The sequence below is a fragment of the Trichosurus vulpecula genome, chromosome 7 (genome assembly GCF_011100635.1).
Source record: "Trichosurus vulpecula isolate mTriVul1 chromosome 7, mTriVul1.pri, whole genome shotgun sequence".
NCBI lineage: Eukaryota > Metazoa > Chordata > Mammalia > Diprotodontia > Phalangeridae > Trichosurus > Trichosurus vulpecula.
The window spans coordinates 20,446,760-20,463,495 of record NC_050579.1 but is presented as its reverse complement, the minus strand read 5'-3'; the positions used below and the strand labels follow the sequence as shown (position 1 = coordinate 20,463,495).

General features: G+C 49.8%; 1 protein-coding gene across 2 annotated transcripts in view; it reads left to right on the top strand.

Moving 5' to 3' along the window:
- Positions 1-16,736, top strand: part of DTX2 (deltex E3 ubiquitin ligase 2) — a 49,043-nt gene that overhangs the window by 28,526 nt on the left and 3,781 nt on the right. The window contains exons 4-7 of one of the 2 annotated variants that reach the window (XM_036769135.1): positions 5,044-5,201; positions 9,601-9,741; positions 15,272-15,348; positions 16,421-16,579. In XM_036769135.1, coding sequence (XP_036625030.1) covers positions 5,044-5,201; positions 9,601-9,741; positions 15,272-15,348; positions 16,421-16,579 — 535 coding nt within the window. The remainder of the gene's footprint in view (positions 1-5,043; positions 5,202-9,600; positions 9,742-15,271; positions 15,349-16,420; positions 16,580-16,736) is intronic. The other variant, XM_036769136.1, reaches the window with a different exon arrangement.

The following is a 16,736-nucleotide window of genomic DNA, read 5'->3' as shown; positions in this document are numbered from 1 at the left end:
CTATCAAACGGGGAGTTCTTTCCTCAGTAATTTGTGGCTTCTGGGTTACTGAGTTCCATTGTTTCTCCATAGACTCTCCTTTATTTGGTCTGTCCCACTCATCTGCTTCTCAATTTGTTCACCTCCACCAAATGATTTTGATGACTGCTTCTGTATAATGTAGTTTGAAGTCTGTTCTATAGACAGTTGTTATATCCACATGTGCGCATGTTTTCTACCACATAGAGCTGTTGAGCTCTAATGTCTCTGCTCAGTTTTTGAAAAACAAGGCTAAAAAAAGTCTTTCAAAACTCTGCTCCATCTTGCAAGTAAGGCTCACCCCCCAGCCCCAGGAGGTGTCTTCAAGAGAAACTGGTTCTCTGGAGGGAGGAGGGAGAATGGTGAGAAAGAGATTAGAACAAAGGAGTTTTATTTGCCCCTTCACTAATAGTTCTTGGCTTGGCATGAGGGAGGCTCCTGACAATGGTGCCCAACACTTCTGCTCTGAGCGGTGGTAATGTACAGAAGTGATACGGGCGGGGGGGGGGGGGTCCCCTCTCTGTGTACACAAGGTCACAACTGCTGAACAAATGCCTCTCCCAAGTAGGCTGAGGCCCTGCTGGGGGTTTTCATTCCGTGTTAATTTGGCATTTTGTCTCGTCAAAGGGGTCTCCCCACTGAGGGAGTGGGGTTTGATTTGCATTACTTAATGAGGGGAGATGGGATTTACTCAGGCCCAAGAAGGCAAACCTGGGTGGCTGGGCTTAGAGACTCTGTTAGTTCCACCTGGAACATGTCCCAGACAGCTTGTTATCAGACCCTCTCTCAGACTCCTCCACAATCCTTCCAGTCACCTAGCCTGGCACCTCAGGGGTTTTACCCAGCTGTTCACTCTTCACCCCATTTTTCAGATCTTATTTTTGCCTTCCACAGTATCACTCACATTGCTTTTCACACAGCCATCACTCTGATTTAGGGTGGGCAGGTTAGCTGAGGGCACTGAGAGAGGGAGACAGGAGGCAGCACATGCCAGACCAGTCCTTCCCCACCATCTCCTCTCAGGGCCCTGAACCCAAGAGCCTTGGGAATAGCAGTGTGCCCCAGACCGTCAGCCCTACTTACAGACCCTGCAGCTGTCATTGAGGCAGGAAATCATTGCAGAGAAGGAACCCGCCTTCCTCGTGACCGCCTCATGACAACAGTTCCCCGATTGCCACAAAACAAGTGGATAAGCAGAGGAGGCAAAGAGTGGTCACACCTCCTACACCACTAGTCCTGTCCTTCTTAGTTATCTGGAGAGGCCAGTGGAGAAGCAGACAGCTGTCCCCGTCATCTTCCAGCCAAGGAGCAGGCAAGCCAGCTTAGGTGAAACAAGGTACCTTGTGGTAGGAAGTGGTAGGCACCCCCTCTCCCCTCAGACCCTGACCCTGAGAGCCTTGGGCATCAGAATGCTTCCAGCCTGGAAATTGCTCCTGCCAGGGCTCTAGCCACAGCTACTGAAGACCAAGGAATTGATAGGATTTTATCAGTGGAAATAACATCAAAGAAGAGGCACCTGCTTTGCCATTCACTGCACCCTACGGACTGGGAGACCTTCTCCATCTGACTCATGGCTGAAGCCCCTGATACGTGTTGTCTCCCCCATTAGAACCTGAGCTTCTGGAGAGCAGAGACCATCTTTCCTATTTGTGCACCCCCAGAAGTGAGCACAATGCTTTGCACATGGTAGGCACTCAAGAAATGCTTCATTCGTGAACTCATTTGTCCGTCACTGTAGTAACTCCTCATTGATCTCCCAGCTTCCAATCTCTTCTCTGTACAGTCCATCCTCCACATGCTGCTACCATGATTTTTTCTAAAGCATAGGGCTCACTGTTCCTTCCCAGTGGCTCCCTCAAAAGCCTTTCACAACCTGGCTCCAGCTTATCTTTCCAGACCTAGACACATGACTCTCCTGTGGCCAGCCAAACCGGCCTTGCTGTTCTTCTCATGTGCTCCTGTCTCAGTCCCTCATCCCCCATCCCTGTAACAAGCTCTCATCTCACAGCCCCTTACAGTTAGTGAGAAGGCCCAGAGCAGAACCCAGGCTTGGAGCTCATGGCCCTGCCACCTCCAAAAAAAAGCTTCATTCCTGGAATGACACCTGGAGAGAACTTCGCCAGTGGAAAGAAAGCCCTAGACAGAATTGAACAAAAGTGTCTGCCCTAGGGAAAAGGAGACCCAGAGCTCTGCCAGACACATCAGTTCCAGGCGGGAAAAAGTGGCTTCCAACAGGAGGGGAGCTGATGGGGACCAGCAAACAGACCTTTAGTCCAGGCATAGACTGCACTGACTCCCATCTCCAGAAACAAGTGTGCCAGATTCACAGTAACAGCATGGGACTGTGGGTCACACAGCCTCTTGTGAGCCAAGAAACAAAGGAGCAGCTTCAGGGAAGGTTTTAATTAACTTTGCCCTAGGAGGGCTGACCTGGTACCCAGCTGTGGGCCCTTTGGGCAAAAAGGATAGAAAAACAACTCTAGGATTTTAGTGGAGCCCTTCTGGGAGAATCCTTGAGAACTGCTTTTTACTGCCATGGGGATTGCTGTTACCCAGGGTTGTTGGATATGTTTTTATTAAGAGAATCATTTGTCTGGACCTCGAGGCTCTGCATGGTCCATTGTACCAAACACAGAACCAGGACCAGACCAGGACTGGGATGACAGCCACCAGCTGATGGGATCTATTAAAATGGCCTCTTTGAAAAATCTTGAGAGGCTGAGGGGGTCGTGGTACCCTGGTCTTCAGCGACCGAAGCAGTGATGAAGGCCTGATGTTAGGCCTGATGGTAGCAGTTTAGACATCTCTGGCAAGTGACAGGATAATGAGAACACAGTAGAGTCCTGAGAGGAGCAAGATAGTGATGTTGGTGATGACCTCTCGCCTATGGGCAGCAGCTCTGATAACATCTTCAAAGTCTGGTGGCATGGGACAGTGGGAGGCCAGCAGGTCCGAGACAGCTGTGCGGGCCAAGCAACGAGAGGGCTCGCTGTTTTGTTGCACCCCCATTCCTCACCCCACCTAGCCCTCCACATACTCTTCATCTTTGCTGCAAAGAAGGGGTGGGAGCTGTCATGCTGTGAAGTTTGTGACCCTGATTGCCTATGTTATTGGCAGCCAGGCATTGAGGGTGGAATGTTGTGGGCCAGGGCAGGCTTGGAATGGGGGAGCTTGAGATAACCCCCCCACTTACACACCACCACCAAGGCTATGTGAGGCTCGAAGCAGTGGAGCAGATGGTGAGCTTTGTCCCCAAGGGCACTGATCTGGGACCCAGCCTTGGGCCCTCTGGGCAAGGAAGACAGCTCTGGAGCCCCCAGGGAACCCTCCTGAAGACTGCTTTTAATGTTCTTCCTGGCAGCTTTAATCTGCTTTTTACCTCCTTGGGGCCTACTTGGGCAGGAGCAAGGAGAAATATTTGATATATTTTTATAAAGAAATTCTTTTATCTGACCTCTTCAACTGTGAGTGATCCCTCTCATTAGCTGTGGAACACTGCCTGGCACCCATGGGATCAGAGCGCTCGATTTGGAGCCCAGAGACCTGGGCTTGGGACCGGCTTCTGAGGGTCCTTCTGGCTTTCATTCTTATGATCGATCATAGGGTCAAAGTAAACTGTAACCTCCCTGTCAGTGGCACCACCCATTTTGGACACTGACTTGAGGTAGTCATTGTTTAGAACCTTGGCAAGATCTTTGCCTTTCCCTCTCTCTTCCCCTGTCTTATCTGCTTGGTTACTAAACCCATACCATTCTCCCTCTGCAATCTTTCTGGCCTCTGTCCCTCTCCTCCCTGGTCTTAGTTTCTCATCAGGAGCTGCCTGGCCATAGCTTTCCAGTAAGTTTTTCCTCCTGCCCCCTTCTCCCTGCAGACTTTGAACTTAATCTTAGAGAATCACAGCTCTAGAGCTAGCAAGGTCCCTCAAGGTCCTTGGGTCCAACTCCCTTATGTTACACATGGAAAAATGAAACCCACATAGAGGAGGGACTCATGGCAGGGCCAGCATTTGAACCCAGGCCCTCGACTACAAATCCAACATTCTTCTCTCTATACTACTTTTTGCCCCTCTATGGATTCGTAAATCTGGTTCTCTCAACTGTTCTGCTTAAACCCCTAAGTGGTTCCTGTACCCCCTGTGCAGTGTCTTTCCAGGATTGGGAACAACCCTGCTTTTGCGGCCATCAGCTCCTCTCCCTGCGCCTCCCCCCCCCCCCCACCCCGTGTGCTCCAGACTGCAGGCACCCCCATGCCCACCCCCAGTGACTAGGCTTGCAGTCTCTTCCCACCCTATTTGCCTGTTCATTACTTATCCTTTACACCTGAATTCAGCTGCCTGCCTTCTCTCTCCTACTCCACAACACTTCCCCTTTCCAGTGAACTTTGGTGTTACTTTCTATTATGCTCCTTGATTTATTTTCCTGTTTGCTTAAGTCATGAGTACAGGTACCTTTTCTAAATCTTCTATTCCCCACCCTCATCCCAGTGCCAAACAAAGGTGCCTAATAAATAAATAAATATTTAATTAAATTGCATTTCTTAGTGTATATGCCCAGGCTCTTCAACCTAAACCGTAATCCGTCGTTGGCTCGGTGCCAGGTGATGTCTGATCCTGCTTGGTGCTAAAGGAGGGTCAGACATTTAGGAAACTTTGTTCCCAGCTCTTTGAGCTTCTCTCAATGGTCCCCAGGCATATTCTTCCCAAGCTTCATTTTCATCCCCGTCTCCATCCGTCCTCATTGATTGACCCAAGTTTCTCCCTTGTCATTTCCAGCATATTGCAGGTAATGGTAGCCTTTGGTTGTTTTTGTCACAAAGGTCTCACATGAGGACAGATTTCTGTTTATTTTCAGCTCGTCTCTCTGGGTTTCTTAGGTGGGCACAGCAAAGTCAGAAAGGTCTCTGATGGAGCACAAGCTGCATGGCCCAGACGTACCAGAACCTTCTAGTAGACGGATGTACTGGAGCTTTCTTTCAGCTTTACTGAAGATGTACTACAAACCATTCTTTGTTTTCTTCCTTCTCCAGTAGTTCCTTCCCAGGCCTCCCTGTGACCGTCCCTGCCAGCGTCCCCGCCAGCGTCCCCTCCAGCATCCCCAACAACACCTCAGCGAGTGCCCCTGCTAGCGTCCCCAGCGTGCCTGTGCAGATGCCGAAGCCCAGCAAAGTCCAGCAGGCCCTCACAGGTATGGTTTTAGGGTGTCTTGGCTTCTTTCAGATGGGTGGGGGAGGTGTGAGGGTCAGGTCAGTTGGGCTTTGCCTTGATCTTTGGAATTTCTGATGAAATTCGAAAGCCTTCTAAGAGCATTTGAACTATTCTTCATTATGGTATGGCCTCTGGGGCCCCTCAGCCGCGCAAGTTCATGCTCATGGGTGATCTCCCACCAGTTAGACCAGGGGTCGGCTTTTTTCTTCCTTCCTAAAGGATTTGGTAATACATAATTCCGAAGATTCCTTCTTGGGAAATCGAACAGTTAGAATTGGTCTCCAGTCTTGGACTGGTCTTATTGCAGCCAAAAGGACTTTCATACTTGGGAGTGGGGGGTCCTGCCCCCTTTACCTCTGGCCACCTGTGCTGCTGTTGTAGGCTACAGTGGGATCAGCCTCTGCATCTTCATGTGACCTAGGTCTGGTCTTTGTGGTGAGAAGACGTGACATTGCTGTAACACCAGGCAGAAGGCCGAGTCTGGCTGGAGCCATGTTCTCCATGAACACTTTCTCTTCTTTCCATCATAAAGTCTTGCTGATGAATTGCTTATAATATGTCAGTGCATCCAGCAGGCATCATGGACCCCAACAAGGGACTTGTGATTGGGGGGGGAAGTGTGTTCTCTTTGACACCGTGAGGGCATCCCAAGGGCTCCAAGGCATGCCTTGGCGGGAACTGGGGGCTGGCTGTAGGAGAGTCTGGGGGAGCTTCCGAGGCCCTGGTTTCTTTTCCAGGGTTCTACTTTCTGGTCATCTGATGTTCCCAGATGAGGCCTTGAGGGAAGCACCTGATCTAAACCCCCTGCAGCCTCAGCCCAGAAGAACCCAGTGTTCTTTGTCATTGGAACTGGCTCGTGATCCACAAACCTGGGCCCATTTCAGAAGCGACAGTAAAAAGAAAAGTTTTCACCGTGATTTGATTGCAAGGGTAGGGAATCCCCTTAGCATGATTTCCTCTCTGTTCATTTTTCCTTAGCCCCTAATTAAGTCTGTAGCCTCTGTTTTTTTCTGCACACCTTTGCAGAATACCTACTGTGTGTGGGCAGGATTGAGATGTCTGAGGCAGCCTCTACCCTCTCTAGTGGAGGGAGGTGAGACAGGCACGCTGCAGTATATCTCCTCCAAACCCCTGGTGAGGTTACTGGTCAGATGAGAGTTCTTGTAGAGGTGAGATTTGGGCTGGCCCTGGAAGGATGAACAAGTGTGTGTGGAGGGGAGACAGACACTATCACTCCAGGAGCACAGGGCTTCAGGGCAACCTCAGGATGAAGAAAGCAAGTCTGGCCTTGGATTGCAGGGGGCATGCTGTGGAGGTGTGGCTCCAAAGGATCCCCTCCTGGTGAAGTCATGTATTTGTTAAAGAAATGATGAACAAGGGGCAGCATGGGCTCAGAATCTAAAGTCCACTCCCCCTCCCCCACTCCAGTTCCTTTTTAAGGAAAATATTGAAAGGTGGACTCCTGTTGATTAAGAGCTGGGTTCAAGTTCAGTTTCCCTCCTTAACCAACCACTATGCTCCAGACACATCTCTCTAAGGCTTCAGTACCTTCCTGCATTGCTGAAGGGAGCTGCCTCTCTGGGAGTTCCATCCCCAGTGAAATCCCAGAGGTCTGCTCTAAAAAGACCCTCATTGAATGCCTTTTCAGCACAAATGATTTGGTAAAGAAAGGATGAGACATGGCTTTGGGCAAAGATTCTTAACCATCTGCTGTTCATAATGACCCACCCCTCAGAGACCTTGCATAGTGGCTTATCTGGCTGGGGAGCTAGATTCAAATCTCGCTTCTGATGCATTCCAGCTGTGTAAGCTTCTTGTACGTGGAAGAGTGGAGACCGTTTCCCATTCCCAGATTTTTCAAATTCACCTCACAATAATGCCTTGCTGGTACAGCAGACTTCATAAAGAGGCCTTCTAAGCAGCCACTATAGGCAGTGACGCCCCATGTGGCAGCCCAGGATTGAGTGACCAAGCACTCAAAGAGATAGGTCAGAAAGGGGACCCAGGCCTACCATTCCTGTGATAGCCCTTGTCAAGTTTATTTCCAGCACTACCACTCCTACCCTTTTAAATCCCACAGGGTCTGTGGAGTCCTCCCTCATGCTTCGTCCGTAAATATTTGTTAGTGCCTGGTAATGTGGATTGTGTGAGCCAGCTGGAAGATCCTCGAGGCCCACACTGTCGTCTTTTGATCATGACCTAAAAGTGATACTGTTTCCTTGTGGTTCTTAGCTCCTGAGTCTCCCCTCATTCCCCAAGGCTTTCCTGAGCATTTGCTCTGTACCCTTCACTCGGCTCTGCCCACTGGGCATTTAGACTTTCCCTGACCCTCTGTCTGTGCCTTGTGGATCAGCCGACAGTGGGCGCTCGGTAGATTGGGCCAAGGAGCCAAGACAAGGCAGGCAGCGGTGAAGTGTAGGTCCGGCCCATACTGAGGTCACTGTGGGTAGGGGCCCCTCTAAGGAGAATAAGAGCCTACGTGCAGGCAGCCTCACTCAGGGCCAGCAGTGCTTGCGTGATTGGGGTTTGGACAGGTAGAGGTGGCAGGAGCAGGGCCCAAGATCCTTCATGGTTCTCATCAGTCGTTTTTCCCGCTCTTTGTGGCCCTGTTTGGGGTTTTCTTGGCAAAGATATTGGAGCAGTTTGCTTTTTCCTTCTTCAGCTCTTTTAACAGATGAGGAGACTGAGGCAGACAGGGTTAAGTGACTTGCCCAGGGTCACACAGCTGGTAAGCGTCTGGGTCCAGATTTGAACTTAGGAAGTGTCCTCCTGGCTCCAGGCCCACTGCTCTGTGCGCTGTGGTGCCACCTAGCCATCCGTCGTCCTTACTCTGTGGTAAACTTTCTGAGTTTGGAGGAAACCTTGTGAAGAAAGCCTTGTCTGAATTGTATCTTTTAAGAAAAAATAGAGGCTTGTGACCAATTTTGCCCCTTTAGGGACTGTTGAGAATTTCACTGAAAAGGTGATGCAGGAAAGTCAAACTCAGCTGAGTTGTTTGCGCGAGGGAAGGCACAGTCTGACTGACCAAGCTGTGGGAGGGGGGTGAGACCAGAAGCTTTGGCTTCTTCCACTCTCCAAGGTGGGTGAGGAGAAGGGGGCCAGCTGTACAAAGGGCAGCTGAAGCAGACTCAGGGGAGATGACTCAAGGGGGCGGGGTCCCCAGATCTGGTTCCTGTGATTTTGGGTGCTTGAAAACTAGTGATCTTTTATTCCTCTGACCCCAGCCAGCCCCTTGGACTCTGCTCAATTTTCTTCCCTGTGCTGCTCATCTGCCTTTCTTCATTCATTAGCTATAATTAAATTAAAGCCAGGAAGCCCTGATTGAATCAGCGGATGTCTAGAGACCCAGGCCTTTGGTCCCTTAGCCGGTCATACCAAGCCACGGCTGCCTCCATTTTCCTTTTGAAAGAGGGAAAAGATGGATGGTGCAGGTGCAGAATTCCATGTCCACACATTTAACCCAGGGTCAACAGAAGGTTGGACCTCGAAGAATTAGTACTTTAATATGAACTTAATACTCCAATTCATCTTTGGAAGCCTGGGCAGCATTTGGCAACCCAGGAGTGATAGTAAAATGAATCCACAGACCTTTTGGGGCAGTAATTTCAGTGTCCATGTCCCCCCTTCCGCACAGATGCAGTCATTTAGAGTTATTGAAGGGTGTGAAGTACTTGGCGGGTGTGGAGAGGCGCAGTTAGTCTGCACAGACTTCTGTGAGTCCCCTAATGTTGTGACGTCTCATGTTTGTGCCAGGCTCCTGGAGCTTCGATCTCCTTAGAGAAAGGCACCATACTGAGTTTGTGCACTAGGAGGGGCCAGGGGTCCATGTGGAAGAGCAGAATGTGATTGGGGTAAGACAGTTCTGACTCCTCCAGTTAGCCCTGTCCTGCCCCAGCCAGGGATGCTCTTGTGCTTCTAACACATCTCCTTTCTGTCTTCTATCTGACTGTCTTGTCATCAGTGAAGCCTGCCACAAATCAGCTGCAGGAGCTTCTCTGAGGACGTAGCCCAGGCCCAGCTGGGCAGGATGAGGGTGCTTCCACCTCTGGGCTGTGGCCTCACCTGCATGCTGTTTGAGCACTACAGGACAGTGATCTGGTAGCTGTTAGACCATGTCCCTGGAGACACGCCCTCTTGTCCCAGCCTTAAGCTCTGTTCCCCTGGAATGCTTGTGGGCTCCGCTGGGCATCTCTGCCCCAAATCTAGTGGATAGTTTGGGTTTGGGTTCCCAGATATCACTGGCTTTGACTTGGACTTGATTTGGGGTTTTTTGGATTTGTTTTACTTTTACTTGCTTAATGGATTCCTTTTCTTGTTTCTCCCCCATTGTTCCTCCCTGTCTGCATGTTTGCCTTCACCCCATCCCCCACCCCGCATAGGCATGACGAGTATTCTGATGTCAGCCATCGGACTCCCTGTGTGTTTCACCCGTGCACCACAGCCTGCCAGCCCTCCTGCCTCCTGTATGCCCACTAAAAATCACAGCTCAGTCAAGAGACTGAGGAAAATGTCCATGAAAGGTAGTCGCTGTTCACCAATGCTCTCTGGTCTCCTCCTGTCTTTGCTTATGCTGCACTCTCCTCTCATTTCCACGCAGCCTCTTAGGCCCTCCCTTTCTCGACTTCCTTGGGTTTAGTGGCAAAAGGCCGGTGGTCTCTCCTTTGTGTTGTTGGCAGTTACAGCACCATTCCAGCTGTCCTGCAATGCCTTGGTTTAACAGCTCTTTCTAGGGAAGTTCAGATAGTGAGGCCTTGCTGTTTTCATAGGCCGTAGTGACCCTTTAGGCAATGGAACAGATCCCTTGAGCTGGGTGATCCTGCCCTGTTCAAAACCAGCTATGCTCCTGTTGCCTTATGTAATGTGTCTTTGATTACGGTGGAAGTTCCTATAAGGAACATGAAGAAGGACACCCAAGCTAAAATTCCTTTCCTGTTTAGCAAGTAAATCTCCTGTAGAGCGCAAGGGATGGCACCAGGCATGCACAGTCTGTCCTGCATTGTCGACGTGAATAATAGTCACTTATGTTTATGCAGCACTTTAGGAAAGTGCCAGACTTCCCTTGAGACATTCTCAAACACCCTGTGGCTCAGTGGAAAGAACCAGAGTCCAGAGTCAGTGGGCGGCTGGCTCCTAAGCCAGTCCCAGCCCTGCCATCTAAGACCTCTGTGACTTCAGCCAGGCTTCTGTTTCTGCCTGGATAGAATGAAGGGGCTGGACTAGGTGGGCTGAGGTCCCTTCTGGGCTTAGACCTGAGATCTTGAGTGTGTCTGCCACTGTTAATAAAAAAAAAAAACTTAGGTAAAATTGATTATGATAATGATAATCATAAGAATAATATCTGGCACATAAGACCCCACAAAGTTTTTAGGGTGCTGCTATAAATAGATTTTCTCATTTGAGCCTCACAACAACTCTCTGAAGTCAATACCACTGTGCCCATTTTAGAGATGAAACTCAGAGGTAAAGTCACACAGCTAAGAACTGTCAGGCAGGATTTGAATGCAGGTCTTTCTGATCCCGAGTCTAATACAGCACCAGGCTCTAAAGTCTTAGACTGACCCTAAATTCGTGCTGTCATTTTTCTATAGAAAAAAATGAGACATTGTTAAGCAGTCAGCTGTAAGTGTGACCTGCTGACCTGGCCCCGTGGTACAGCCGCAGGCCAACAGTTCCCCCCTGTGTTTGGGTTGTGCCCTGGGTGACAGACAGAATATTGCAGGCAGCTGACTGACCTTCCAGGGAGTCTCAGCCAAAAGGCAGCTGAGAATTCTCTTGGGTAGTGAGCCTCACCTGTCTCCCAGGAGGACTTGTTCTGTCCTGGGATCCAGTGGACTTAGAGCAGTCTGGGTAGTTCTGAGATGGGCTGGGGAGACAAGTGTTCAGAGTATTGGGCCAGGTAATCTCTGAGCACAGGCTAGCCCAGATCCCACCTTCTACCTTCTCCCCTATCTTCTCAGTTACCTTCTGTTTACATACAGTTATGTGTCTTAGGGGTACAGTTTCTGCCTATTTTCTCTCCTGTTAAAAGGTAAGCTCCTTGATGGTGCGGAGGGTGATATTTGCCCTTCTTTGTATCCCCAGAGCTTAGCACAGTGCCTGAGAAGCACTTAATAAATGCTTTTGACTGACTAAACCTTGCAAGCTCTGGTTCACACAGACTGAGGTTCGGTCTTGGTGGTGGCCCTAAGATATCCATATGTCTGCTACTACCTGGAAGAAACTCGAGGAAAATAGCATATCTTCTGTATTGTTTGTGTTTAGATTAGCATTAACGTAGGAAGTTACAGGGCTGCCAGCCCTTTCCTGTGCAGACACACAAGGTAGGTAGGACAGCCTTTGTTTTACCAGAGAAAATGCAGAAGGGAGAGAGCACTCACAGGAGCCCGTACCCAGGGCAGAAAATGTACAAGATACTCACTGTAGCTTGGAAGCAGGTGATGCTTCTGTCACTCTCTGTCCAAGAAAAATGGTGCAGTTCAGAACTTTGAAAGGGAAGAGAGTGCTGTCTCTGTAGGCCCACCCTGGCCATCAGAATCACTGTCAACAGCAAGGAGCTTGAGAAATCACTTAACATGCACGTGGACCCTCCCTCCAGGTTCCCAGTTTCATTCATTAAAACCCTGGGTTCAGACCACACCTGTCACGCCTAACAACGTGTCCTTGAGCTACTCACCTCTCTGGGCCTCGGTTTCAGCAGCTTTATGGCTGAGGACGATGAATCCAACCCCCACAGGGAGCATCTGTCCAACCTTGGGCTCTCCACCATTCTGCAGACCTCACTGTGGGGTTTGGTGTGGCCCAGAGTGGAGTGGATTTTACAAAGGCCCCTTGCACTGGAAAATGCAGCCCCAAATTGTCTCCCAGCCTTCAATCATCCCAAGAAGAGCATCTGGGGAAGGGCATCCTCGACTCCAGCCTCCTGAATGCATGATTGCCGCTCTTAGAAATGCCAGGGACAGTTGTGAGGCAGCTCAGAAATCGAGACTTACAGGTCACCCAGAAGAGTGGCTGCCCCCAGGCTGCGTGTGGGGCTCTGGATCTTCATTCTCCTGGCTTGCTTTGGAGCAGTTAGAGTGCCCCGGGATTAAGGCTAATTAGAGGGATCAGCGTCATCAATTTATAATTGACTAGATTATAGTAAAGAACTGTTTGAGGGACAGTGGACAAAGTGCTGGCTTTGCAGTCAGAGGACGCAGCTTCCAATGTGAGCTCTACTGATGATTATTTGAGACACCTTGAACAAGTCACATAACGTATCTAGGTCTCACAATGAGGAGGCTGGGCAAAAGCCATCAAATGAATGGAATGAAGTTATCTCCAAGGCAGCAAAGCCATTATTGACATTCTCCTGTGGCAGGGAGCTTTGGCATCTGCCCTCACCTAGTAGGTGAAGGCCCCGGGCTTCCCCAGCATCCTCCAAGTATTTTTAACACTTATATTTTTATATATCTCTTGTCTTTCCATCACCTACATTCCCCATATATCCCCCCCCCCTGTCACAGAGAATTGTCTCTTAAAGAATAAGGAAAAAAAAACTTAAACAAAAGTAACCAGCACATTAATAGAATCTAAAATCTCCAATCCTCCCCTCCCCCAATGATTACCTCTCTGCTAAGGAAGGAGGGAGGGACAGAGCCCCTTTGGGTGCCAAACATGGTCATAATTTCACAGAATTCTGTTTTGTTTTGGTTTTTCCCAGTAATTTCTTAAGGGTCCGCTCTAGGCACTAGGGACACAGAGACCAGAATTAAATGATGCTGCTTTCAAAGAGCTTACATTCTACTAGTACTCCTTCGAATATCGTTTCCCCTGCCTAAGATGAAAAACAAGACTCTCCTAATAGGGAATGGAAGGTGGATCTTTGAGGAGCTCATTGCTAATGGGGCAGAGCCAATATTTTTGCCTGGTATTGATTCCAGGAAGGTCTCATTCCTCCCTGTTTGTTCAGCCTAGGAAGGCTGCTGAATGACCATATGACAAGCCTTGTTCCAATTCCCTTTAGGGATCAAAGAACCTGGAAGACTTTGTTTTCAAAGTACATCTTCCTTATGGCAGGAAATCTACCTGCCTCGGGATAGAGAAAAATGTATGTTGGGAAGTTTGGTTTTTGTCTGTGAGGGAGACTTAGCATTTCTGTTCTTGACTCTTCCCACCCATTTCCACCAGCAACTTCTCCCCAGAAGCTGCCCCAAATCAGGGGAGGGGGTCTCAGCTGCCAGGGCCAGTGTAGCTGGCTAGCTGGGGAGTTAGAGGCTCTGAATTCAAAAAGAGGGGAATTATTCACCTCTTAGGGCTGCACTTTGCTCATTGGGCAAATGAGGGGGTTGATTAGAGGACCCCAAGTTCCCTCTAGCTCTGAATCCATGGGCGTGGTATTCACTCCCTCTTTTAAAACTTAGCTTCGCATCCATCTTATGAACACCTGTGGCACTGTTCCTTTCTTGGATTCGGTTGCAATTAAGTTTCATTAAAATATAAGCCTCTTCAGGTTTTGTTTGGCCTTTGGTCAAATCCCAGCTCTGGGATTATCTCCCGGTGGGGGTTCATTTCAGCCCTTTGCTCTGTATTCAGGCCTCAGGCTCCTCTGCTTCCCACTAGTACCTCAGCCCCTATACAGAGAGGCCATCACACCTCACTTTTTCTATTGTAATGACCCACTTTCCAGTTCCCTCATTTATTCTCTGGTCAGTTTCTTTTAATTTTTTAAAATTTAATTTTCAATTAACACGCATTTATTTTCTCACTCCCCAATCAAATAAAATAAAAATCTTTGTAACAGATGTGCAAAATTTGCCAAACCAATTCCCAAACTGGCCATGACCAAAAATAGATGTTGTGTGCCCTGAGGCCAGCCCCTCCCCATTGGGAGATGGGCAGTGTGCATCCTGGCTCCTTCAATGGCATCGTGCTTGGTCGTTTCATTGATCAGCATTCGTAAGGCTTCAGAGCTTCTTGTTTTGCCCTATAGCAAAGGCCGCTGCTTTATACCTCACTTTATGGGGCCCTCTCACGTCCATCCTTTCCCTTACACGTCACGAGACCCCTAAGACGAAGGATTGGCCATGGTCCCCTTGGGATGGTTCTGGAACCAGGGTTAGAGAGGTGGAATCTAGCTTCTAGCTCAGTTGCGCTCCCACATAGCCTTTGTTCACAGTCACCTGGCCCTGCCTCGTTCTAGACACTGCATTTTAGGAAGGCCGTTGATTAGCTGTTGCCTATCTGTAGCATAGTAATAGCTAGAATGGGGAAGCGGCTCAGTCTCCCATTGGAAGAATCCTTTGAAGGAACCGGGGATGCTTAGCCCATGGAGCAGAGGCTGGCAGAGGGAGGGAAATGAAGCTCGGTATCTGTGTCTTTGAAAGGCTGCCCTGTGTAAGAGGGATTAGGTTTGTTCTGCTTGGCCCCTGGGGACCGGACTAGGAGGAACAGATAAAAGTTACTCAGCTTCAGAATAAAATGTAGATTGTACTCAGGTCCATACAGAAGCGTGGGGACTAGCCATATTTAAGAGACTGCTTCAATGATGGGAGCAGCAGCTGGGGCAGAGCCAGCCTCGATGCCATCCTGGTCTGAGGAGGGTCCCCAGGGGCCCTCTCTTTGGAGTCTCAAGTCACAGCAGATGGAAGCAGGGGCTGCATCTGTGAGCCCTGACGTCACCCTCTCCTCATTCTAGAGGATTGTTGTATCCTCTGATGCCCCCCTGGGAGAGGCTAGTTCTAGTCTGCCCAGGGTGCAGCTGAGTGGGTGCCACGGGCTTGGGGCTGCTCTTGGCTCTTGCTGCCTTCTCTTCTCGCCACCCGAGGGTCTGACCGAGAAACGGTCATGGCCTTGGTCTTGTGCATGGAAAGAACAGCTCTCCGGCCTTGGAATGCACCTCTTCTCTTTGTTGTCCATTAACCTTCTCTAGTCTTAACCTTTTAACAGATTTTTTTCCCCTGGCAGCTTGGACCTCTCTCACTTGCTCTTCTCCTTCTGGCCTCGGTCTTTCCCCTGTCTGTGTACCTTAGGGAACGTTGTGCTCTTCCTCTCTTGGCCCTTTTTTTTTTTCAGATGCAGCATCCCCATCCCGGGAGCCTGAGCAGGTGCTTAAAAACTTCTCTGAAGAGCTGAAGACACCCCCTGATGAGGTGAGCCCACACCATCAGTTAGGAGGGAATCTGCGTTCAGGCCGGTCACCCCTTCTCTCTGGTCCAAGCATGCGCACTTCCCGACGGGGCCGTTCTTACCAAGGAAGACATAGGTTCTGCTCACACACGGCGGGGAGGCTTTCTTCCTACCCGCTCTCCCTGTCTGCCCTGGCCTAGATGGCAGCTGAGCACCGCAGCCATGCGTCGGGACAGAAGGAGAAACGTGCTGGTTGGTGCATGGTAACCGTGGGACACCCCAGTTAGCAAGACAGGTCAGTGAGTGTTTATTGAGTGCTTACTGCGTGCTAGGTGCTCTGCTAGGCCTGGGGGCACAGATGCAAGCAGAGAGAAAAGCACCTGCCAGTACCTGCAGGAGCAGGGGCTTCCAGGCCACCTTGTGCCACCTCTCACTGGAAGCCTTCCTCGGAGGCAATGTGAAGTAAGTGCCAGCTCTGTGTAGAGTTGGTTGCATCTCAAAGTCGCCTCATTGCAAACAATCGATCAGACATTTATTAAGCACCGACTGTACGCCAGGCAGGTGTATTGGCAGCTAGGGGGCGCCATAGTGCATGGAGTGCTGGGCCTAGAGTCAGGAGGATTCAGCTTCGTGAGTTCAAATGTGACCTAACACTTAATAGTTTCATGACCCTGGGAGAGTCACTTACCCAATTTGCCTCAGTTTCCTCATCTGTAAAGCAAGCTGGAGAAGGAAATGGCAAACTACTCCAGCATCTCTGCCATGAAAACAAATGGGGTCACAGAGAGTCAGACATGACTAAAAAACATCCAAACAGGATGGCGTGCGCCAGGTTCTGTGCCAAGCACCGCTTCTCAGCACCATTGAGAAGCAGACAAGCAGATGGCGCATGGGCCTCAGCAGATAACTTGGGAGTTTGAGTTGTTTCCTTCTTCTGGGTGCCTGCTTCTTTCCCCTAAAAGTTAAATGCTCAAAGATGTTCTGCCTAGTCGAGATTTTACTTGCTGGTGCATCAGCCCTCTCCTGAACCAGACATTTGATGTTGCCCTTTGGGTAGAGCTTATTCATTGTCTCCTCTCCTCTCTTTGTCTGCAGGACTGCATCATCTGTATGGAGAAGTTGTCCTCGTCCTCTGGTTACAGCGATGTGATAGAGAGCAAGAAAATCGGTCCCGACGTCGTGGGGCGGCTCACCAAATGCAGCCACGCCTTTCACCTGCTCTGCGTGCTGGCCATGTACCGAACTGGGAACAAGGTGGGCATGGGCGCTTCAGCCTGTCCTGCTGACGATGTTCTGGCTGGGGAACAAGAAGCAGAGCCCGAGTCTTCTCGGGGGCTTTGTGGCCCTTTGCCCTGGCTCTTGAATTTGAAAACTGTTCATGGCATTAGATTTAGCCTAGCTCTCCCCTTCA